At 39.0% G+C, this 27,129-nt stretch overlaps 1 protein-coding gene across 1 annotated transcript in view; it reads right to left on the minus strand.

Moving 5' to 3' along the window:
- The window catches only part of ST8SIA6 (ST8 alpha-N-acetyl-neuraminide alpha-2,8-sialyltransferase 6), a 136,875-nt gene that overhangs the window by 10,904 nt on the left and 98,842 nt on the right, over positions 1-27,129 (minus strand). Inside the window, exon 5 of the mRNA XM_053922856.1 lies at positions 798-942. Coding sequence (XP_053778831.1) covers positions 798-942 — 145 coding nt within the window. The remainder of the gene's footprint in view (positions 1-797; positions 943-27,129) is intronic.

Here is a 27,129-nt window from a genome sequence, read left to right on the forward strand (position 1 = left end):
TGTAAGAAGTCAAAAGTTCACAAAAATTAATTGTAAGAATCTAATAGTCTACAGTTGGTAAATTATGTATAGAAAGTGATCCCATTTTGACCATATTGACTCGGCCTAATTGCATTTATTGAAATCAATTACAAAAGATTCGTGAGAGTGTATGTTTCTAAGCGACAAAATATTCTTCATGCCAAAAATTTCCCCTGATTTTGGACTTCTATTAAGGGACATGTTTCTTCTTGTAATGATACTGAATCATTACTTACTAGTTTATTTAACAAATATGAGATGAGTACATATGTATATTAGGAAATGTCCTAGGACCTTGGGGTATATTGGTAAACACATGAGGCGAAAATCTGGCTATGGGGATTATATGTATTGACCAAAATTTCTTAGCTATTTACTTCCCAAAGATTAATCACATAAACCTACAGTTCTTTCTGAAGGAATTGACTCAATTACCCAAACTGGTAATTGGAACAATCTTATTCCAGGTGAAAAATGGTCATCTTCCCAAGCCCCAGTAATTGCTATGCAGGAAGCCCATGTACCTCATCTCATTCAAGGATGAGTCATGGAGACTCAGGAAGTAGGAGAGCTTATCATTTAAGATATAAATACCATCCCCTGCAGAGCCACCATGCATTCAAAATTGCCTTTTTAAAATGGGCTGCTATATATCTTATACAACAGAGTATGGTATTTTAATTAATTAACTGCCATTATTATAAGTTATAACTTGAAGTGAGAGAAAATTCACCTGGAAGGATGACACAAATAAACCACAATAAATCTTTACTCACCACTGGAAACATATTAAAAATGGTCTTTCTAATTAGGATTTCATTTTTACTTTCCACCTCATAACTCATGTTAGTTCCAATTGGAGTATTATTTTGAGAAACAATGAAGTTTTGGACAGCATCACAACAGGAAGCAAGTTTTGCTCTACCAAAAAAAAAAAAAAGAAGAAGAAGAATAAAAGTGAGCCATAAAATAAGATTAAGAAACAACAACAACAAAATAGAGAATACATGGGGAATGCAAAAGAGGATTTTGCCACATTGACTTTCAGAAGGAAGAGAAATCATTTGCAAAGATGACATTTTTATCTCATTTCATTCTAACTGGCCCTGGATGGTGAAATGGTGGCTTGGTAGGATAAAATACCAAAGAATGTCAAACAGGCTTATACATAGGTAGGGACCCTCTCAACAATAGAAAATACTCATTAACATAATGATTTAAATATAAAAACTTCCTCTTGATGATAATGTTATAACTTTTTAAGAGAGAAAAATGACAGAATGCATTATAATTATTTTATAACAACCTTAAAGTACAGAAATAAATTAAGAACTATAGATAGCCACCAAAGCAATATGCAATTACTTATTATGAGACAAATCCAATGAAAAGAATATTTACAGGGATTTTTTTTAGCTCTAGAGGCATAATTCACAAATACAAATTGTATTTAAAGCATATAACTTTATTTTGATATGTACATACATCGTGAAATAATCACCATAGTCAAACTAATTAATATATCCATCACCTCACATAGTTATTTTTTCTTTTTCTTTTTTGTGAACACTTAAGATCTTAGCAAATTTCAAGTATACAGTGCAATGCAGTCACTTTGATGTAAAATTACTAAAGGGAATTTTTTAGTGAAGCAACTTTAAAGTTGCCATTTCTTATATAAAGCTCAGAAAAAAATGTAACTCAGCACCAAGCTATATTTCCAAATTATTACTGTGGAGTGAAACATTATCATTAGAATGCAGACCCAAGTAAGGCCTTACAGGGTTCAGCTGAGTTTGCCCCTACCCTCTGGCAGGTGAAAGTAGAACCACAGGGGCTTTATATTATGTTTACATAATTCTACAGGGATGCAGATCCTATAGCATCTCTTGATAATTATGCCAGACCCAAGATGGCAGAGGAGTAAGTGGAAGCTACATTAACATCCTCCCAGGACCAATCTGGAATTACAACTAAATTATAGAGAAATCATCCTGAATAACCAAATGAACACTAGCTGGAGAGAAGCCTTATAACCATAGACAGACAGAAGGAACCACTTCACCAATGTGACTGGTAGGGAGTATGGAGGAGGCGTGAGAGGACTGACTGGGCTCCCATGGGTGGTAGCTGAAGTTTCAAATGGATATTTTAGTGGCTGGGGGTCCCCCGAGAAGTGTGAGGTCTAAACCCCAAGCTGGGATCCCTGACCTATAGCACCAGAACCTGGAAAGGAACCCAGATAATATACAGCTGTGAAAAACAGCAGGGCTTCTGTCTACCAGGGAGAAATGGCTGGAGACTCAGGAAGCCTGTTAAAGGACCAATGCACAGTATTTTGTTTTCAGTCAGTTACCCTGGGCCCTGAAAGAGGGAGGGCAGAGTGGACTAGAGATGCATGAGGAGAGTCTGGAGCTTGTGGCTCTGGGGAAAGAACTGAAGGAACAGCCATCAGGATTTTTGTGCTGAGTCATTCCCCATTCTGCAGAGGCCATCTTTCTCAGGCAGAGCATTCCCCTCCAAGAGGCATCAGCCTGAGTTGAAGTAAGAGCCACACCTTCAGGAATTACTTTGCTCCACTCCGTGGAGCTGAGCACCACTTGAGGCTATGTCATTGATTAAGTTTAACAACTAAGGCGGATCTCTGGGAGCTGTGAGATTTTAGCTGACCTTGCCCTGGGGACTCTGCTGGTAAAAGCCAGCCTGGGTGCACAGCCTGGTTCTTTTCTGCACACAAACAGGCCCAGAAGAGAGAGCCACACAAGTGGATCACTGGTAGCTCCAAACAGGTTGCCCAGGGCCAGTCACAATGTTTGACATAGGCCTGTACAGACACTTTGAAGATCTGCCTAATACATAGAAACAAAACAAAGAAGTAGCCAAAATGGGAAGACAAAAAATCAGACCCCAAATGAAAAAACAAGAGAATTCTCTAGAGGGATGGAAAACAATATTTCACACAGATGGAAAGAAAAAAAACCTGGGGTCGTGATATTTATATCTGACACAATAGACTTTAAAACCAAAGCTATGATAGTAGACAAGGAAGGACACTACATAATGATAAAGGGAAAAATCCAACAAGATGATCATAAACATTAACATACCCAACACCCAACATAGGGGCACCTAAATATGTAAAGCAATTTTTGATGGGCATAAAGGGAGACAGCAACAGAAATATAGTCATAGTTGGGGATTTTAACACCCCACTGATTTCGATGGATAGATCTTCCAGACAGAAAATCAACAAGGCGGCAGCTTTAAATGACAAAGTAGATCAAATGGATTCAGTTGATGTCTTCAGAGCATTTCAGCCCAAAGCAGCAGAATATACACACTTTTCAAGTATACACAGGACATTTTCTAGAATAGAGCACACATTAGTATACAAAACAAGTCTCAATACGTGTAAGAAGATTGAAACATATCCCGCATCTTTTCTGACCACAATACTATGAAACTGGAAATCAATCACAAGAACATTGAAAAACACAGGAAGACATGAAAGCTAAATAACATGTTATTAAACAATGAATGTGTTAACAACAAGATCAAGGAAGATATCAAAAAGATACCTGAAACAAATGAAAATGAGAACACAACTATCCAAAATCTGTTGGGCGCAGGGAAAGCAATCCTAAGTGAAAATTCATAGCATTACAGGCCTATCTCAAAAAAATAAGAAAAATCTCAAATAAACAATCTAACTTTACACTTAAAGGAACTTAAAAAAGAATAGCGAACAAAGCCCAAAGTGAGTAGAAGGAAGGAAATAATAAAGATCGGAGCAGAAATAAATGAATAGAGTCTAAAAAAAGATGCAAAAGATCAATGAACACAAGAGCTGGATCTTTGAAAAACTGAACAAGATTGACAAACCTTTAACCAGACTCATCAAGAAAAAAACAGAGAGGAGCCAAATAAATAAAATCAGAAATGTAAGAAGAGAAATGACAACTGACACCAAAGAAATACAAAGTATTGTAAGAAAATATTACGAATAACTATATGCCAACAAACTGGATAATCTGGATGAAATAGATAAATTCCTACAACTTTCCAAAACTAAATCAGAGAGAATGAGAGAATCTGAATAGACAGATTATACCTAATGAAATTGAAGCAGTAATCAAAAAGTCCCAACAAAAAAGAGCCCTCAACTGGATGGCTTCACAGGTGAGTTTTGCCAAACTTTCTGAGAATTAACATCTCCCATCTCCCTTCTCAAACTCTTTCATAAAATTCAAGAGGGAAGGCTTCCAAGCTCATTTTACAAGGCCAGTATTATCCTAATTCCAAAACCAGATAAAGACCCTACAAAGAAAGAAAATTATAGGCCAATATCCCTGATGAACATAGACGCTAAAATCCTCAAAGAAATATTAGCAAACTGAATACAGCAATGTATCAGAAAGATCATGCATCATAATCAAGTGGGATTTATTCTGGGAATGCAAGGCTGGTACAATATTTGCAAATCAATAAATGAGATTTATCATATAAACAAAATGAAGGATAAAAACCACATGATCATATCAATAGATGTAGAAAAAGCATTGGATAAAATCCAGCACTTGAATTATGACAAAAACTCTCAGCAAAGTGGAATTAGAGGGAACATACCTAAACATAATAAAGGCCATATATGATAAACCCACTACCAGCATCCTACTCAATGGGCAAAAACTACAAGTGTGCCCCTTAAGATCAGGAACAAGACAGGGATGTCCACTTTCACCTCTCTTATTCAACACAGTACTGGAAGTCCTAGCCACAGCAATCAGACAAGAAGAAGAAATAAAAAGCATCCAAATTGGAAGGGAAGAAGTAAAACTGTCTCTATTTGCAGATGATATGATACTGTACATAGAGAACCCCAAAGATTCCACCAAGAAACTACCACAACTGACAAATGAATTCAGCAAAATAGCAGGATAAAAAGTTAACACCCAGAGGTCAGTTGAATTTTTATATGCTAATAACAAGCTAACAGAAAGTGAAATTAAGAAAATAATCACATTCACAATAACTTCAAAAAGAATAAAATACCTAGCAATAAACCTACCCAAAGATGTAAAAGACCTGTATTCAGAAATTACAAGACAATGAAGAAAAATATTGAATAAGATACAAATAAGTGGAAGCACATATCATGTTCATGGATAGGAATAATTAACATCATTAAAATGTCCATACTACCCAAAGCAATCTATAGATTCAATGTAATTCCTATCAAAATTCCAATGACATATTTCACAGAACTAGAACAAACATTTCGAAAATGTATATGGAACTACAGAAGGCCCTGCATAGCACAGTGAGCCTGAGAAAGGAGAACAAAATTGGAGATATCGTGCTACCTAATATCAAACTATACTATAAGGCCATAGAAATCAAAACAGCATGGCACTGGCATAAAAACAGACACTTAGATCAATGGAACAGAATAGAGATCGCAGAAATAAACCCACACCTTTATAGTCATTTAATATTTAACAAAGGAAGCAATCACATACAATGGATTAGAGATAATTTATTCAATAAATGGTGTTTAGAAAATTGGTCAGATACAAACAGAAAAATGAAACTAGATCACCTTCTTACATTACACACAAGAATAAATTCGAAATGGATTAAAGACTTAAATGTTAGACCCAAATCCATAAAAATCATAGAAGATAACATAGGCAGCAAAATCTTGGACATTACTCATAACAATATTTTTTTGGATGTATCTCCCCAGGTGAGGGAAACAAAAGAAAAAACAAATTGGACTACATCAAACTAAAAAGTTTTTGCACAATAAAGGAAAACATCAACAAAGTAAAAAGACAACCCACAGAATGGTGTTAATATCCAAAATTTATGAAGAACTTACAAAACTCATCACCATAAAATCAACCCAATTGAAAAATTGTCAAAGGACCTGAACAGACACTTGTCCAAAGAGGACATAGAGATGGCCAATAGACATATGAAAATATGCTCAATGTCACTAATCATCAGAGAAATGCAAATTAAAACCACAATGAGATATCACCTCACATCTGTCAGAATGGCTATCATCATCAATAAATCAACAAATAACAAGTGCTGATGAGGATGTGGAGAAAGGGGAACATTTTTGCCCTGTTGGTGGGAATGCAGACTGGTGCTGCCACTGTGGAAAGCAGTATGGAGATATACCTCAAAATATTAAAAATGGATCTTCCTTTGGACCCAGTGATCCCACTTCTGGGAATATATCCAAAGGAACCCAACATACTCACTCGACAGAGCATAAACACCCCTATGTTCATTGCAGTGTTATTCACAGTGAAAGCAGCCCAAGTGTTTATCAGTAGGTGAGTGGATAAAATAACTATGGGGCATTTACACAATGGAATACTATTTGGCTGTAAAAAAGAAGAAAATTTTACCCTTTTCAACAGTATGGATGGACCTGAAGAACATTATGCTAAGTGACATAAGCCACTCAGAAACACAAATACCATATGTGGTCTAATGAACAAACTGAACTAACATGCAAAATAGAGACAGACTCAGAGAGAGCAGGATGACAGCTAAGAGTTGGGTGGGGTCAGGTGATGGAGGGATTGAGCAAAAAGGAAAAAGGATTCAGATTCATGGACATGGACAACCGTGTGGTAATTGCAGGGGGGAGGGTATGAGGACTAAATGGTAACAGGAAAAAATACAATAAAAATTTTTTTTAAAAAGTCTACATGACACAAAAAAACGGCATTCTAACTCAATATTTCAGGTCAATTTTGCAAATTTTATCAAAATTTCAGTAAATATTTTTGCAACATCATTCTGTATCCAGAAATTTATTCTATAAAAATAGCTTTGATATGGCTAAAAAGTTTGTGTACAACCATAGATTTTACAAAATTGGTGTACAAATTTTCATTTGGTATTGCATATTTATCTGTATTTACTTATGTGATATATATGTTTTATAATATATTTTTTGAATTCTAAATATGTATTTAGCATGTACTGATTAATTAACAGTAATGCATGTGCAGTTTTAACACTATTAGCCATTTAAAAGTGTGTAATAAATACTAGTGTACTAACAAGGGGAGATGTATGATATAGATTAAGAAAAAAATGACTGTAAACATTCCCTGTAAAATAAAAAGACTTAGAATAATTCTATGTATTCACCCATGAATATTCTCTCTCTGTGTATGGGGAATTTTCCAAAATATATTTAATACAGTTTGTCTGTTATGGTGGTGTGAAAAAAATAGAGATAATTTTTCCAGATTTTAATCAACCTTGATGTTAAGAGATTCTTCCATTGCACAATGGAATTAGTACTTAACTTAAATCCATTTCCTGTGACAGTTTTTCAGAGTCTCCTTAGGAAAACACTGCACGCAATCAAAAGTGGCAAGTGAGCAAAACTTGGACCTTTTCAGTCTTGAAGAATTTTTGAGAATTTCCTCTTCCCTCAGCTTTTCCTCATGGGAACTGTTTTCTATAATTTTAGTCACCCTGTTTCTCTTTAAAACTTTACATATTTCTCCATATTATTTAAATATGAATCTGGATCCAATGACAGCACAAGGGTCAGTGACGAGGCAGCGAGCTATACTGACTGTGGCGGGGCTGACCTCGAGGTTTGTTCACGTTTCTATGGCTTTGGGGTCTTTGAGGGGTCCATTTCTGTACGTGTTCCTACTGAATTTTGTCCCTTTGAAAAAATACAATGCTCGAATCTGTCACGGTTGTTTTGAATTATAATCTAGGCCTCCTGAATTCCATAATTCTCAGGGTAAAAAAAGTCAGTGCTGTGGTATTATTTGTACCTTAAACTCAAGATTTTCTATAATATTTCTTATTTGTGAACTTATTAAAATAGAACATTCTTCTTAATTGAATCCTATCACCTGCTTATTACTCTTCTTTATATTTCAGAACCTAGAGATTAGCAACAGAAAAAACCAAAAATGAAATGATGTACAGTCAAAACATGATACTAAGTAGTTTTTCACTGTAAATTTAATTTCATAAGCACTTATGTGACATATTGTAAGTTCAGAAATTCTTATGTGTTTTATGATTTCAGTTATATATGGAATCTCAAGAACAAAACAAATGAACAAACAAAATTAAAACAGGCTCAAAGACACAGAGGACTTTTTGATGGTTGCCAGAGGGGAGGGGGTGAGGAGGACTGGGTGAAGAAGGTGAAGGGATGAAGAAGTACAAACTGGTGGTCACAAAACGGCCACCAGGATGTGAAGTACAGCGTGGGGAATATCGTCGGTAATACTGTGATGACCATGTGTGGTGCCGGGGGGGCACTGGAAATATTGGGGAGTTCATTTTGTAAAGCAGATGATTTTCTAACCACTCTGCTGTACACCCGAAACTAATACAGAATAATATTGAATATAAACTGTAACTGGAAAAAAAAAGAAATCCTATGTGTTTATAATTTTAAAAGTCCCTTTTAGACAGCATTCTGAGAAAAAGTAATGGAATAAATTCTCATTTAGTTTCAACAAGTAATTTAATTTCTCTAAGGATAGTCAGTGCTTAAAAGAATATTATATCACCAAAAACACTAATCACAGTACCCTTAATATTAAGTTTTTAATATTAATAGGTTTTGTTCTGAAATTATATTTTTAACATTGTATTATAAAATTTTCAAACCTACAGGAAAGTTGAAAGAATTGGACAATGTGCACTGGAATAACCGCCAGCTACACTCTACAATTAACCCTTTACTCTATGTGGCTTATTGTTGTTTATCCATCAATCCATTATTGTAGTTATTACAATTCAAAGTAAATTGCAGGTATCCGTACACTTTACTCCTAAACCCTTCAGCATGTGTATCATTATTTTGTTTATATTTTGGAGTAAAATTTACATTCAATAAAATCATAAGTGCACTCGATGAATTCTGAGATGCATACATCCCTGTTACCCCATCACCTATATCAAGATATAGAGAATCACTAACCCCAGACAATGCTCTCATACCCCTTTCCTGTCTGTCTTCAGCACTCCCTCATTTTGAGGCAACCACCTTTGTGATCATTTTTTTACCAAAGTTTAGTTTTGTCTCTTCTAGAATCTATATAAATGGAATCATACAATATGCATGCTTTTGAGAAAGGCCTTTTCTCAGCATAAACGGTTTTGCAATTCATGCTGTTGTGTATATCAGTGTGTGCTCCTTTGTACTGCTGGAGTAGTTAGTATTCCATTGCATGGATGTGCCAGAGTTTGGGTTAGCCATCTCCCTTGCTCTTTTAAAGAAATCACTATCAAAATCAAAGTTAAATGCCAAATCACTCATAATAACCTCCCAGAAAAAAAAGTAGGATAATTACCCAAAATGTTATTTCTGAAGCCTGCATTGTTTCACTAACTAATGGGACTTTTTAAGCCTTTATACTCAGTGGCAGAATTATAAATGTATGCTCTTTGTCACTTCCCCGCTCATCCATGTGGTGGAGACCCCATTAAGAACCAGTGTTAGTATAAAGCTGAGCTGCTCCTAACAAACTAAACAAAATGGAATTTTATCTATTATTCCATTTCCCATCATCCCCCAAAAGTCAGTTCTGATCTTTGGTGACTAGATATGTCCACAATAATGGGCATGGCCATTTCCCCCCTCCTGTGTGAAAAGAGGAGACATTAAGAAATGGACACACTGTTAATTAGATGTGATAATTAATTTTATGTCAACCTGACTGGGCCAAGTTCATGCCCAGATAGCTGATAAGACATTGTTTCTGGGTGTGTCTGTGAATGAGTTTCTGGAAGAAATTAGCATTTGAATCAGTTGACTGAGTCAAGATTGCCCCTCCCCCCAATGTGGATGGGCATCATCCAATCCACTGAGGGTCTGAGTAGAACCAAATGCAGAGGAGGGCAAACTTGCTCTTTGCTGGAGCTATGCCATCCATCTTCCCCTACCCTCAGTCATCCATGCTCCTTGTTCTCAGGCCTTCAGACTCAGACTGGGGCTTACACCATCACCTTTCTGGGTCTCCAGCTTGCAGATGGCAGATAATAGGACTTAGTCTCCATAACCACATGAGCCAACCCCTTATAATAAATCTCCTTCTGTATATATCTATACATGCCCAAGTGGTTCTGCTTCCCCATAAAACCCTGACTAAGAAATATTGGTACAGAGAATTGTGGGTGCTGCTCTAACAAATAATTAAAAATGTGGAAGTGGCTTTGGAACTGGATAATACGTGGAGATTGGAAGAGTTTTATGTGCATGCTAGAAAAGATCTATATAATCATGAAAAGAACTTTAAAGGCAATTCTGGTGATATCTCAGAAAGAAAAGAGGAGAGCTGTACACAAGACGTTCCATCTGCTTAGAGAAAACCTAAGCGATCCTGAGCAGAAGGAGCGCTGGCAGATATGTGGATGGTGAAGGCCATTCTGATGAGGTCTCACCCCAAAATGAGGAACATGTTACTGAACCAGAGAGAAAAGGTGATTCGATTCTTCTTATAAAGTGGTAAATAACTTGGCTGAAGTGTGTTACAACTCTAGTGTTTTGTGGAAGGTGGAATTTGTGAGCAATGGAATTAATTGGATACTTAATTGAGGAGGTTTCTAAGCAAAATGGTGAAGAGGAGGCTTGGTTCCTCCTGACCGCTTACAGTCAAATGAAAGAAGAGAAAAATGACTCGAAGGCAGACCTATTAATAAAAAGGGAAGCAGAATTTAAAGATTTGGAAATTAGAGGATTATCCATAAGGCAAAACTGAGAAAATATGCTGTGGAGAGAACACTGAAAGTGTGGCCAACTTTACATCGGCAAGGTGATTAAGGTGGATGTGAACCACAGATTTAATTAGCCACCGCTGCAGAAAAAATGCCAATTTGAACTGCAGAGGAATTAAATGAGAAGAAATGAAGGAAAGCTGTTTGACTTCTTCAATTTTGTAAGGGTGAGATCACAGAGCTATTTGACAACAAATGTGTATTTTTCTTCAAGACAAGGGCAGAATGACCACAAAGGTGACTCAGAGATCAACAAGGTTGCCTCCCCAGTTACAAAAGGGAAGATCTGCTTCCAACGGGCCAGATGGCCTCTGCCCAAAGCCATGAGGGCAGGGCCACCAAAAACCATGGTGATAGGAATGCCCAGCAAGCTGTAGGGGCAAGACCAACACCACAGAGGGTCTGGAGGGCAGAACTCGGAGCCAAAGAAGATTATCTTGAGCACTAGGATTTCATAGAGTTTGCTTTACTGTGTTTTAGACTTGCTTGGGACCTGTCACTTCTTCCTTCTTTCCTATTTCTCCCTTTAGGCATAGGAACGTCTGTCCTATGCCTGTCCCACCATTGCATTTTGGAAGCACATAAATTGTTTGCTTTCACAGGTTGACAGCAGGAGAGGACTTTGCCTCAGGATGAATGGCACCTGAAGTCTTACCCACATCTAATTTAGAGGATATTTAGATGAGACTTTGGACTTCAGATTTTGGAATTGATGCTGGAACAAATGTAAGATTTTTGGGATTGTTGAAATGGAATAAATGTACTTTTTGTTTGAGAAGGAAATGAATTTTGGGGGCAAAGGGCAGAATGTCATGGACTAAATATTTGTGTCCTCCCCAAATTCATATGTTGACATTCTATGTTCTATGTGATGGTATTTGGTGATGAGGCCTTTGGGAGGTGATCGGAATTAGATCAGGTCATGAGGAGGAGTCCTCATGAATGGGATTAGTGTCCTTATAACAGTCAGGAGAGAGCTTGCTTCCTCGTTCTGCCCTCTGCCATTGAGGACACAATGAGAAGACTGCCATCTGTAACCAGGAGGAAGGTGCTCACCAGCACCCGACCGTGCTGCCACCCTGATCTCACACTTCCGGCCTCCAGAACAGTGAGAAATAAATTTCCGTTGTTTATTAGCCATTCTGTCTATGGTACTTTGCAATAGCAGCTAAAACTAATGCACTAGAAGCCATGCTGTGACTGAACCCCTAAATTGTCTATAATGTGTAGTCTTACATTCCACAATAGTAAATGCCCAACCAGGTCAGCATACACAAAGCTTATCCTTGTGAAGCACTGAGCACTTTCCAGGACACTTTCACACCTGTTACCTCATCGGATTCCCAGCACAACCAGAGAGATAGGAAATATTATTACTCCCATTTTAGAGAAGAGAAAACTGGTGTTGAGAGGGATGAAGTGACATGATCAAGGCACACAGGTTGTAAATGACTCGAACTTACGTCCTGACTTAATTTAATTCTCTGTAGTTTACATTAGAGTATGTTATAGTTGGGGTGGAGGGTATAATGCCCTTACTTGAGCTTCTTCCTTGGAGGATGCTTTCCACAATGGCACCCCAACAACACAGTGGTTCCCAAAATAACGTGGGCAGCACCTTGCTGACAACTTGTTCAGACACAGCTCAAAGGCTGTAAAAAATATATATTACATGTAAATGCTTCAAACCCTACATACAGCTGAGACATTCAAGGCTCTCGTTCTGCATGGAGGAGATACAGGATTCCCCATGGGTCAAGGATTTCAAGTGGTCGGGCCAATGTGCTTCGTACTAAATAGAAAAGGATTCCCTGGATTAGTGATGACCTAACCCCCTTGTGTCATAACTTCAGCAACTTCCTCCACATAATCCAGATTCAAAAGGTGAATACTCTATGCTCCCTTCTACCCCCAGGAAAGAACAGGAACCCTCTGCTCACATTGAATTCCAGAATTGAAGAGTTCACATACTTTCAAAAGTGCTTAACTCTCAAAGAGTGGGTTGCCCCTGGGAGAACATGGCTTACTATGTTCAGCCTTGATCTATAAAGACGAAATCTGAAAACGTGCAAAGTCATCTTTGCATCTCAGTTGGTCTAATAAGTCTACTTTTCAAAAAGGGATTTTTGTTAAAATTGTGAAAATTCCTTTTTCTTTTACTCTGTAGGAGCTATTTCCTTTACTTTTATTTTTTGTTTTGTTTTCTTGATTCATATCAAGTCTCAGGCCAAACTCCTTCCTTAGTTCTAAATGGGATGTTTCCTGGAGTTCTATGAAATATTAATAACTGCGTAAGGCTTGCAGTGTGCAACACACTATAGGCCACACTGAATATTAATAACCTAGCTGCCCAGCCCAGAGCTCACAGACATCTCTCCTGTTCATCAAACTGTCTAAGACTCTCTAATGAGCTGTGGGGCAGTTAGGGTGAGGCAGAGGTTGCAGACACCAAGTATTAAAGAGCTACCTTTTGAGGGAACCCATCCTTCTAAGATTATAATAAGCTTCCTAAGAAAAAGGGTTTTAAAATATCAGCACCTTCAGAAATTCAAGGGGTTTATTTACCACCCTAAACATTTCTAAAACACTCAGATTTCTTTTTCTTCAGCAAAACCACAATGCCTAGGCCAAGCAATACACCAACGACCTCTGACTACCTCTCTCCTGTGGATGCCCCCTGTTTTGCCTTTCTTTTCTCCTATATCATATAATTCATTGATTGACCAATAATAACAACATCAAATATTTAGTGTGTTGTCCATATTTAGTGTGTGCTGAACATTTCACATATGTTATCTCACTTAAGCCCTGCAATAACCCTACAAAATAGGTACAATTGACACTCATTTTATGGTTGAGAATAACTCAGGCCTATAAAAGGTAAGTAGGTCTCATACATGTCACATCATTCATTCATTCGTATTTATTTAGCACCTAGGTAGACGTTAAGCACTGTGCAATGTGCTGTCTGTATGTTGGTGAATAAAATACAGTCTCTGCCTTTAATGGTGTTTATGATCTAGTAAGGAAGGAAAGGTTTATAAGGAATTTTAAGGTTAGCAGGATAGGCCACCCACCCCCAAATATGCCACTTGGTATTATTGATTATTTTGAGCCTAGGCAATAAGGAAGAGCAAAGGCAAGAAAGAGCTTTTCTCTGAACTCACCCTGTCTGCCAGAGGAAGCCAATTGGCATAAATCCCCTGCTGAACAGTCTCATCAATGGGAGGATGGTCACAGGAAAGGAGACCAGAAGCGGGCACCAACCCAGCAGACTTTATCACACACTATCATATCTCCCATCCATTCCTCTAAGGACCCTCATCTTTCCCAAAAATCCTTTACTGTCTCCTAAAAAGCCCTACTTTCTGCCTACCCCGCCCCCGCCCTTTCACTATTAGGATGGTATTGACACCTGAGTTCTAAGCCACCTCCAGGAGTTCCTCATCCTGTATGTATACATGAGATCTTTGTGTCAATAAACTTCTGTTTTTCTCTTGTTAATCTGTCTTTTGTTACAGCGTCCTCAATGAAGAATCCAGAAGGGTAGAGACAAAATTATTTTTCCTCCCCTACAAATTGTAAGATAGTAAGTGGTAAAGCCAAGAATCAACATAAGATTCAAACCCTTACTCTGAAGCCCACTCTCAGTTGATGCCCTAGAAAGCACCACAGTGGGCAATGTTCCCGACAGTGTTATTGTTTGAACCACTCTACCTTACTGCTCAACAGATTTTTCTAGAATCCTCCAGTTCATAATTGGAAACACATTTAACAATAAAAATAAGAGTACTATGGGCTCAAAGTGCCTTTTATATCATGTAGCTGTTGCTTTCACACCATGTATTCAGCAGGAGAGCCCCAGGCAGACTCCACGCACGGTGAGCGTGTCCCTGTCGACTCTGGCTGAGCGTGTGTGCTTGCAGACGGGCCTCTGTGGGCAGCCCAGCAGGGTGGGGGCAGGGGGAGGTACAAAGCCAGCAAGATTTGTAGGCTTTAGTTCACTTGATAAAACTCAGCTGTGTGCACTGGCTTATTCAAATTCAAATGTGACCTGAAACAGTATAATTAGAAGAATAGTGGCTAAAAGAAGTGGGGAGAGAGACATTCTACTCTGTTACTCAAACTACACTCGGTGAGCTTGAGTCTGTTGTCGAAACACTGCTTCCAAAAGTGTGTTAGGAAACCAGGGCCTGTCAGGAGGGAACATTGGTAGAAGAACTGAAACCCATGACCGGTGAAGAACTGATAAAGCCCAGACCAGAAAAGAACAGATACCGGGAGATTCAATATCTATCTTTGAATACTATACAGACTTAGGAGGAGTTAGATTTAACTTCTGTAACTTCAAGGTACAGCACTAGGACTAATGCACAGAACAATTCAGCACACATTTACCGAGCACCCATTGAGTAAGGACCATGGGTCAAGGTCATGAGGATTACAACTTACAAATTAATAAATACAAATATGAATAAAATGTGGTGGGCCCTGCCTTCCGGGAGCTTACCAACATTAGAATAGACACAAAATGAAATGGTTTCTCAATGTCATTTAATATATTGTTTTAAGGTATGAAGAGGTTATGATATGAGCACAGGGGAAGGACACTTCAACTCACCTGGGGGAAAGCAGAAGGTTTTATGAAGATGGTAGTACAGTGCCCCGCATGTAGGAGGCATGGGGTAGATATTTATTTAATGAACGAGTAAACCTGTGTTTGGGAATGATCACTCGGATAGTGGAGAATAGATGGAGACCAGAGAGAAGGACAACAGGTGGTGACCAAGCATCTATTGTAGAGTTCACCTAACTTAAGGTCAAAAGGGCCCATACGAGGGAAGTGATTTTAGAGTGAAACGGGCAGGGCTGGAGTGGGGAGGGGGCGATTTGAAATCTATCTAGTAGGAAGGGAAAGAACAAGAATAAGATCTAAATAAAGGCTGTCAAGGGATAAGACAATGGCTCTGAGACACGAGCCCCTCTCCACCTGTTCCTAACCCTCAGCATTCCCCAGTAGAATTCATAGATTTCACAGGTATTCACCAAGAGCGTTCTGTGTTCCAGGCACTGTGTGAGACCCCGGACTATGGCAAGGAATGAGGGGCCCTTTTCCTGCTCTCATCCTGTATGTGGGGCAGCACAATTTAGAGAAGCAGAAAATAGAAAAAGGCTTCAGAGTAATGCAAAAAGGTGGTTAATGGTTTGTTAACTGTGTAGAGAAGGAAAGGTCAACAACACAGAGGAACTTTTTTTTTGTATGAAGGGTCACTGAACTGCAAGGGAACAAAACCAACACAAGGCTGTAGTAAGCATAAGGTTCTAAAACTTTGGAAAGAACAGAAACTCTTTAATGAATTCAGACAATATGTTTCAACTGTTAGTTTGTATATTATGGGTAACTGCAGATGAGAAGTGGAAAGGTGAAAGAGAAAGAGGAAAATACCTGCAGAGAACTGCCGCCCCCAAAAAGAAATAGATGGACTTGGCATGAGACAAAGAAGATAAAGAAAAGAGCTGGGCACATAAAAGTGAAGCCCAGAGGACACAGCCCTGAGAAAAGCAGAGGACATAAAGACAGAGGGTAACAGATAGTCACACACAAACCACCAGGAGGTAGAGACTCATGAAATGTCCAGAGAGAAATGCAAACACCCCCTGGTTACACAGAAACTGAGGTTACAGAGACAGATATTTGACAGAAAGGGGCCAGAAAGAGAGCCATGGAACAGAGGCCCAGATAGGAACCTGAAAAGCAAAACATGAGTTTGAAGTCAAGTATACGAACGCATAAACAATACCAGCAAGTGCGTGCATGGCTCCAACAAAGTTACATAGTGACTTACTTAATCTTCCTCGGAGCCCTATGAGGAAAACACTATTATCATCACTCCTTTTTATTCTCATTTTGCAGATGTGGCAGCTGAGGAACAGAAAAGCCAAGTTACTTGCCCAAGGTCACACAGCTGGTAAAAGACATGACTGAGATTTGAACCCATGTCTTAATGTCTGTGCAATCCTAATCACTGCCTATACTCCCTGTAAATGTTGCCTTATTATCCATAGACAAACCACATGACAGAGATACACAGAGGGAACAAAGCCACCGACACAGCCCCCACAGCCTCCTACAAAACATGTAGACGAACTCCCTGACCTTCACGGAAAAATATCTACATCTGAGATATTTTATAAATTGTAATGAAATGTTTTCAAACTGTGTGGAATTTTCACAGCTATACGCATAAAAGAGTAAAACAGTGTCCAAACCCCTTCCTCAGGAGGTGGAGGAGGGCTGGGAACCAAGACAGCTCCTAAGGAAAAAGACAGGGTCTGTCACTGAGGAGAACAGACACGAACAGCAAGCACCAAGAGGGTAGAGTCAGAAATCAAGTTTAGTAACATTGAACGGTGTTCAGGATAAATTCATTCATGTGTACATTTACTGAGCAAACCAAACTCTTACTATTTTTCTAAGTGCTAAGGCTGTAATAACACAACAAGATGCGTATTTTAGGATGCGCACCCAGGCTTCGGTGAAGGGCACAGCTTGGGGGGTGTGACTAAAGGTGGTGTGATCAGTTAGAAGGAGAGGGCAGTGACCAAGTGTCATAGATAGTCTAGTCTCCAAAGATGGCCACCAGCAGTTCCTTCTCTCCCTAGACACACACATGACTCCTCATGAAAACAGAAACAAACTCAGATACAGAGAAGAAATGGGTGGTTGACAGATGGGAGAGGACTTGGAAAGATGGGTGAAAAGGGGGAAGGGATTAAGAAGTACAAACTGGCAGTTACAAATTAGTCATGGGGATGTGAAGACAGCATAGGGAGTATAGTCAATGATACTGTAATAATCATGTCCGGTGTCAGATGGGTACTAGACTTAGCAAGGTGATCACTTCATGAGTTCTATAAATGTCTAATCACTATGCTGTCCACCTGAAAACTAACATAATATTGCATGTCAACTGTAATTGAAAAATAAAAAAAATTTTCAAAAACAAATGTTACTCCTCACATCAAGAAGTGAAATTTAAACTCCTCCCCTTGAACCTGGGCTGACCTTCATGACTACTGTGACTAAGAGAATGGCACAGACGTGGTGTCCTCAGGCTTCCAAAGCCAGGCCATAAAAAGTCTCAGGGCTTCTGCCTGGATCTCTTGAGGAACTCACTCTTTAAGCACTGCCTCAGAGAATCTAGCCACCACAGTGTGTGAAGCTCAGGTCACATGCAGAGGCTTTTTTGAAGGTGCCCTTGATGGTAGCCCTAGCTGAACTACAAGTCAATGTCCACTGCTAGCTATGTGAGCGAGCCATCTTGGATATCCAGCCCAGGCGAGCTATTAGATGAGTCCGGTCGAGTCACCTTTGGGTTGCAGTTGTGTGAAAATCCCCAGTTAAGAGTTCCCCAGCTAAGCCCAGTCGACCCATGAAACTGTGGAAGAACATCCAATCATTGCTTTAAGCCATCAGGTTTGCGGCACTTTATTACGCAGCAGTAGATAACCAGAGCACCAGCTAAGACATGTTGAGATAACAGTTAAGAGATACTGTATTTTGCCATGTATAATGACAACCCATGTTTTTGGCCTGAACTTTCAGGAAAAAAATCTTTCGTTTTAATTTTTTAATTCAATTTTTTATTTATTTATATTTAGAAACAAAACCGATTATCGTATTCCAGGGTATTGTTTGGCATACAGATATTGTTATTGCTTCCTACAGTTATACTTTCAATGTGTAAACGAATAAAAGAATTGAAAACATTTATATAATACAGAATTAGTACTACCCATGTATAATGCACATCTTTATTTTCACCTCAAAAATTTGGGCCAAAAAGTGCGCATTATACATGGCAAAATATGGTAATTAGACTAGCTATATTGAGTAGGGCTCTCCAGAAAAAAAGCACCACTTGTTTACCTACCTACCCATCTCTTATCTATCTATCTATCCATCTAATCTAAAGATACTCATTTTAAGAAATCGGCCCACACAATTTGGGTGCTGAACAGTCTAAAATGTGTAGGGAAGGCAGGCAGGCAGGCAGGCGGGACACTCAGGCAGAAGTTGATGCTGCAGCCTTGAAGCAGAATTTCTTCTCTTCTGGGAAACCTCAGTTTTGCTCTTTAAAACATCTATCAGTTGATTGGATGAGGCTCACCCACATGATCAAGGGTAATATTTTTTTATGTAAAGTCAACTGTTAACCACATCTACACCTAGAGTCCCTTCACATCAACACCTAGATTAACACTTGAATAAATAACTGAGTACTCCAGCCTAGTCAAGCTGACGCAGAAAATTAACCATCACAGTAACTTAGACTAGAACAGTGGTGGAGAATAGAGAAAGTGAATAGATTTGAAAGATGTGTAGGATGTATAACGGCTAAAGTTGGGTGACTGACCGGAATGGACACTGAAGGAGATGCCAAGGGTAATGCACAGGTTTCTGATTCAGGCCTGGGGGAGAGGGTGGTGCCTTCCCTGACACGGGAGGGAAATGGCCTTTCCATAATGAAGTGACCTGTTATCGTTTTAATTCATCCTAAGACTCAGGAAAGGAAAACGGGATCACACTGCAGCAGTAGAACTAATCCAGAAGTCAGATGGTGAAAAAAACAGGGTTGTGAAGTCTCTGAAAATAGGAGAGCTATTCATCCACTTGGCTGGCTGAATAGCACCTTCGGAGCGGAAGGGGCTGGGATCCGACTGACCTCTCAAGGTCCCTCCTACTGTTCTAGTCGCGTGGGTGAACCATGCCTTTTTTAAATTGTTAAGTTGGATTCAATTGTGCATTACATAAGTGTGGACAACACAAGTTCTAAAAATACAAAATCAACTGTTAAGATGACTGCTAAGATTTCTGAAAATATTTTACTTTTCAAACAAAAAAAAATCCAGGTCACTGCCATTATTGCTCAATGTGTGAAGAGAATGTAAAGAAATCATTTATACCAAACCTCTGCTGAAAGAGTTTATATTTCTCTTTAGTTAGATAACTTGAAGAGGAGGAAAAGAGAAGAGTAAGAAACTATTTTTTATACGGACATTGTCTGACAACATATCTAAGATCATGAATTAATACTCTGAACCCTACAAAAACAGAGTTTTGTCATTATAACGCTGAATCAATCTTATGTGTAATTGCACCAACATGCCACTCTATGAAGCATTTCCTAAGGAAAATGTTTCCAGTGTATTTTGAATTTATACCCCTTCTTTTATAAAAGGTCTCAGTATTTCATATTCCTTAACTTACCAAACCAAAGCTTAATTGTATTTTTCAGTAAAGTGCAATGCATGTATATACAAGGGCTCCCTCCATCCTGCACAGATGGAAAGACGAATAGGAGGCCTGTTCTGCTCCGGATCATTTAACGAGCCCGGTTCACCTGCACAAATGGGCCCTAAGTGCTCCTAGAAAGCCATTCTGGGCCACCTACGTCTCAGGCACTTTTCCAGGACAGCTCTCAGGACTCACTGTGAAATTCATCTTCTTCTGCTTTTTGGCTTCAGCCCCAAACTCAGCTTCTGTTTCAGCCTGGACTCTAGGAACTGTGGAATTAGTTTCCTGCCTCTGGCCTCTGGCTTTCCTCCACATCCAGACTTTTTATCTCTGGCCTCAGGCTTTGCCCAGCAGATCAGAATGATCCAGTTCTACCCTGGGCTGCCAACCCTTAGTCCCAGTGTGGGTGCTAAATAATCTGGAGAAAGGGTGGGATGTAAAACTCTTCACTCTGTTTATAATCAGGCTGATTAATTTGGGGGCAACTCTGAGTCATTCCTCCTTGGACTGCAGAGCATGCTGCCAAACCGGATTTGCCCAGCCATCTTGAAAGGGGGCAGGGGGTAGGGGAAGAAGCCATACATTGTTTAGATAAAGGTAAGTCTTTTTCTACTGCAAATAATGTACTGGAAGATTGTAACCTAGAAAGTTGAAGCTTAATACTTTCTGTTCTCTACAACCTATTTTCCATACAGAAAAGACCAATGAATGTTCAAATCGAATAAACTCAGTAGGAAATACTGGTCCTTATCAAGCACATGGGATAATCACCACATAAGCCAAGCTGGGGTTTAGAGATGTTTACATGCCTCCAGAGGCCCAGGATTGGAATTGAACTGATTGCAGCTTCATTGCTACTCAGGAACTTGCTATGTTTATTCCACATGCCAAGAGTTTAAACTATTCTTGGTAACAAATTAATTGTAAGTAAGGGAAATGATGTTGAACGGAATATAGTAATAATAGCAATAGTTTATTGACACTGTAGGTATGACAGACTCTGAACTGAACATTTTACATATTGAATACTCACTAAAAACTCACAAAGGAAGTATGATCTCCAGTCTAGCGATGAAGAGACTGGTTGGGTGAACTGGTTTAGCCTGATAATAATAATGATGATGCTACAAATAACCAACTACCCAACTGCCCTGTCAAAGGGAAAACAATGCCTTTAAGATGTTCTAGTGAGAACTCAGCCCCTCACGGAAAGACCAAATTTAAAATGCAATCAAAGACTATGGAAAACAAACAAGAAAGGTCAATAATAAGACTCAAGGGGCCAACCTGAAGCTGAGCTTATGCTCGTGAGCCTCGAAACCTGCCTATGCTTTCCATCCCTTGTTCCTGTAATGAGCCTTGACCCACTTTAGGGCCTTCTAGAAAGATTCTGAGTTCCTCCTGATGAAATATTTTCCCATCATTATTTTGCACTCTATAAAATACATGGATCACAGATTATCTAGGTCTACAAATTAATCACACACAAAATGGAAATTCATCCTGTGATCAGTGTTGTGAAGAAGAACCTCATTATAGGACAGCAACAATGACTTGACCAGGTTGGTCAGGGAAGGGCTTCCTGAAGAGGGAATGACTGATTCGGGAACTGAAAGATTAGTGCCCATTAACTATGGGAGATGGGGAGACAGAAAGGACAGTGCTGTCAACACTCTGTGGCAGAAGGAAGTATAGTACATTTGAGGAAGTACAAGACCAACATAGGCAGAGGAAAAAGAGCCAGAAGGAGTGTGGTGTGCCATGAGGCCAGAGAATTAGGTAGTGGAGAGGCAACACAGGGCATTGAAGGAATTTAGTTTTGGTTTTGAACACAATAAAAAAATAGATTCCAAACTGGTTGGGGTGGGAGTTGCAATGGTGGAAGTGAGTTGTTACCACACACCACAGTCCAATTTCCATTAAAAACAAAAACCAAAAAACTCCTCCTGGCTGTTGTGTAGAGAATGGATGAAGATGATACCAACTTGGGGTGTGATGACCAGGGTGCCAGTAACCACAACAGTCCAAAGGAGAGGTAATGATGAAGCAAATTCCAGCAACTACGGTCAGCCACAGGGTGCCACCTATGTGCCAGCAGAGATTCCCGTGTTCTAGAGAGAGACTCCTACAATACACACAGGACTTGAGGATGGATTGATATGGGCATGAGGAGAAAGGAGCTGCAAGGTCAAATGAAGTGACTCAGAAACCAAGTATGAGAATCCTTCAAGCAATGGGGAATGGTCTGTACATTCAAAATACTGATAAGAGGTGAGAAGTCAAGCAGAACGGGAATGGAAAATGTGTTTTGGATTTAGCAGTGTGGTTTCACTGCTGACCATAGGTGAAATGTTGTAGTTAAAGAGGTGGGTGGAAGACAGAATAAGTACAAACAACTCTTTCCAGGGTCTAGCTACATAGCGGAAGAGAAAGAGTCATATAAGAAGTGAAATGAAAAAATCAGACAGCATTACAAAATAATGAGATTTTAGAATTAATTGGCTCACAATGAATGTATGTCTCAAATTAAAGGAATAGTTATTAAAAATACAGTGATCTGTCCTGGCTGGTGTGGCTCAGTTGTGGTCATTTTGTACACTGAAAGGTTGCTTATTCGATTCTTGGTCAGAGCACGTGCCTAGGTTGTGGGTTCGATCCCCAGTCAGGATGCATGTGGGAAGAAACCAATTGATGTATGTCTCTCACATCTCTCTCGGTCTCTCTCTCTCTCTGCTCCCAACCCCCACCCTCGCAACTAAGAATAAAACAAACATTTTTTTTTTTAAAGAATACAATGATCTCAGAATTTCAGTGATTTACGGGGATTCCAAAGGCACAAAAACATTGTGTCAGCCCTAACAGACCAGAAGAATTAAGGGCTTCAAATAGACACTACATCTTTTTAGCAACGTGCCTGTGACTAAATTAAAATACAGCCATCCAAGAGATTAGACTAGCCATGTAGAACACTGGGAGGAATTCCAGCAGCCCAGAGGGGATGGGTGACTTGTGTGTGTGACTACTGGGCTGGCATCATAGAGAAATGCAGGATGGGGCATGGACAGTTACCCCTGGTTCAGGTTCATTCATGATGCTCATCACACAAAAGAGTTTTATCTTTAGCTTCCTGGCTCTCTCCCAAAATTAGGGAGGTGGGATGGCCTATACATTCAGAATTTGGAAGTCAGACTTTGGTGATTGTCCTTAGTGAATCCATTTAGAATGGAAGACATGACATTCAGAAAAGCCACTGGTCATTCACATCTTAACATGAATTAGTAAAATACATCACATGTCAGTGGAGGTCTGGCAAAAAGAAACTGGAGTTTTGAGAAAGGGGGAGAGGGAAAACAATGGGGAACATAGAAACTGGACCTCATGTGGTGTCCCTGGCCCCTGGAGACATTGCCCTGAGAAGAAAGAGAGACAAAGAAGCTGGAACAACTTATGGAAAATCAAAAAAAAAAGGAAGCTGGGGGGGAAACACAGGCATTTGCATGTTGAAATACATGTAAAATATAAAGTGAATGAATGAATGTTCACGCACTTTGCAAATTTGCTGAGGACTCATCCTCACTAAATGTCAACCCACTCAAAGTTCTGCTTCATAAACTGACAGCCATAGGAAACTCCAGAAGGGTATGTGATTCACTGTTCAATATGGAATCAGCACAAGTTTCAAGCTCAGAGGGAGAATGAATAAAGACCCAGTTCAGTCAGTAAGTCACATGGCTGAGTCTTCCCTTTGTTGGCCAATGTGGGCACTGATACTTTTAAGTTTATAAAAGCTCAGCCCATGTATTGGAGTAGAATGTAAACCAAGGTAAAATAAAATACAAAAGGACATGATTGTCACAGCAAAGGACAGGGGGGCAACTGAGACATAAATTCAGAAGTAAAGAGGCAACGCTCAAACCTGGAGAGAGCTCTGTGTGCCGAGATGGTGTGCTGGTGCTTAGACCGGAAGGTGCTGGTGAAGACAAGGCTGGCGACGCAATAAGGAACAGAGGGTCCCAAAGGCACAGCCGTCTACAAGGAGGCTTGTCTGACCCGGGGCATAAAGCAATAGAGCTAATATTGAGTACAACTTGGGAGATAAGTTTTGAAATGAAATTTAAAAGATCAGTGAATCCCATGTGGGTTGGATGCATTTTTATGGCAAAGTTTATATTCCGAAAACTAAGAGAGGAACCAATCCCTAAATGTGCAAGAGCCAGTCTCTATTATTAACTGCAGCAGGCGTAATGACATGGTGGGGGTTTTGTTGCTTTTCTAAATGCACAGGCATGCTGTATGGCGTGACAAATGGGTGATATGACAGGATATTAACAGTGAAAAATGGTCGGGATGCACAGGAAATGAGGAAAAGAAGCTTTTTCAATCTGACAACTGACCCAAAACACCTATCATAAAGTACACACATCTTCTTAAATTTTAAGAAAAACATGTATTTCTTTGAGCCATCATCATAGTCACCCTGTATGAATCATAAATAGCAAACATTTAAAGGGCATGAGGAGGAGGGGAACTCTGCTGAGAAATATAAACACGGTCTTGTAAAAATCAAAAGAACCCCCTAAGACAGATGATTTTTGCTTCTCTCCACGAAATCTGTGCTATAAAATAAAATACCTGAGACATAACCATGTTCAGTAAGTGTTGGTTGAATGGCAAAAAGGTATAATAGCATGAAATGCTAACCCAAATCAAACCATGACTATTGCTTTTGCAGAAATATATCCGAAAAAATTGTTGGTTAAATGAAGTTTGGTTGCTCAGTTCTATAATTTCTCAAAAAAATATTTATTTGCAGAATGTATAACCCTTCACACAGCTAACTCATTAAATGTCACTGTTTTAATCATGTCAGTGTCATATAATAAAAGTGAACATATGCGATAAGGTATGTAATATTTTGTTTATACTGTGTTTTTTCCAAGGACCTCAAATAAAAATGAAAGTAACAATTTGGCTGCTATTTTAGGAATATCAGTGAATCTACTAATACTGCATTGGAATCTTTCCCTATATACCCAACAGAAAAAAAATAGGAATAACTTTCAAGAAATTTTAATCTAATCTAACCCAAGGAGCTAGTCCAAGATTTAATAAAACTGCTGTGACGCAATGGCGGTCTGTAACAGGGTGACCAGGCGCCAAGCGCCTGTCCTGCAGGTCACTGAAAGGCTTCTCATGCACGAGTCTTAAAAATACACATGTGCATTTACATACTAGCATTGTTTTCTGCCACTAAGTTTTCAATAATTATGTGACTGATGATATTCTGTCATTTTGGAGTCAAACTCACAATTATGAACCATGGTGACATCTAAAGAAATCAAGTGGTATAAGAGGGTCCAAAAGAAAATAAAAAACAAGTTAATGGTATGAATACTTCTGGGAAAAAGTGAAAGTAAAATAAAAAGTAAGTCCTGTTGCTTGTGTATCTATTAGCTTTCAGTAATTAATTATACAAATAAACACATTTCTTTTAAGGTAGAAAACAATTCACAAAAGCTAATGCATTAATTACTGTGAAAGTTACCTAGGGAATCTAAGACTAATTATTGGAGCTCAAAGATCTTCTGCTTTGATAAAACCTGCTTACCAGAAGTTTGTAGAACTTTACAAGAAGCTTTCAAGGTGAAATAGAAGTGAAGCAGAGGAGTGAGGGACATTTCATATCATATTTAATTTAAATTTAAGCATCTCTATGTAATTCCCAAATATCTGAGTTCAAGCAAATGATTATCCATCAGTTTCTAAAAATGAGAGGAAGAAAATGTGAAGAGCAATAATTTCTTTAACTGAAGGGGGTCGAGAGGTAAAAAATAAAAAGAACTCCTATAAATCAATAATAAAAAACAGGCAACTTAATAAAATATGGGTTAACTCCTTGAACAGATATATCACAAAAAAGGAAATACAAATGGCCAATAAACACATATACATATGTTAAATGTTATTAGTTATCAAGGATATATAAATTGAAAGTACCATGAAATAGGAGGCGAAAATTCAGAGGCTTGACAACAGCAAGTGGTGGTGAGGATGCGGGACGATGAGAATTCTTTTACACTATTTCTTGCAGTGTAAAATGTTACACTTATTTTGGAAAATAATTTGGTAATTTCTTATAAAGTTAAATATACAACCTCCCTGTTAAAAATTGCTTAAACTGGAATGTAGGTAGATTTTTGATAAATTATTATATGTGTATCAGCTTGTGTTTAAGGAAAACACTGACATAGAATCCATTTCGATTTTAAAAGCAGAAGTCAGACATTTCAACATTCTTAACTTTATACAGCTACATATAAATAAAATTAAATGATAAGGAAAAACCAGGGGGTTGGACATCTTCAACCCTTACTTGTATCCTTCTTTAACTACGTTCAACCAAGCTCTCACAGAAACACCAATTCATCACTGAAACTTAGAATGTCCAGACGTTAGGGAGGGATAAACCTGAGGGAGGGCCACAGCCCAGCTTCTGAAAACTCTGCCTACAGGGAAGGTGAAACAAGCAGTAAAATCCCAAAGTGAATAGTCTGTCGGGTTTGGATGAGTTCTCAAAAATATTTGAGTCCTTTCGGGAGTCTTAGGACCCTTGGGAATCTAATGAAAGTTAAGGATCTTTTTCCAAGAAATGTATGCTATTTCACATACAATTTCAGGGGCTCCGTGGACACACTGACGTGGACCTCAGCTGTTTCCAGGGAAAGGCTGTGAAATGTTAGGGACACAAGTATCCCCTCTATCCCAAACACAGTCTAGTATGAATAAGTTCACTGCTTTAGTGAAGCTGCTCTTGAGACTCATGCAAGTTTATTTCTGGGCCCATCACTGCTGTATCACTCTCTCCCTCCCTTTCTACCCATCCTCAGAGGCACAGCACAAGTCCTGCCCCTCCCACAAAACATTTCAAGAAACTATATCCTGATATAATCCTGATATGTGCACTGATCATGCCCTGATATATTGAGGTATTTGTATAAATCACTCATTTTGACCCAAAATTCTAC

This window comes from Desmodus rotundus, chromosome 4 (assembly GCF_022682495.2).
Source record: "Desmodus rotundus isolate HL8 chromosome 4, HLdesRot8A.1, whole genome shotgun sequence".
Taxonomy (NCBI): Eukaryota; Metazoa; Chordata; class Mammalia; order Chiroptera; family Phyllostomidae; genus Desmodus; species Desmodus rotundus.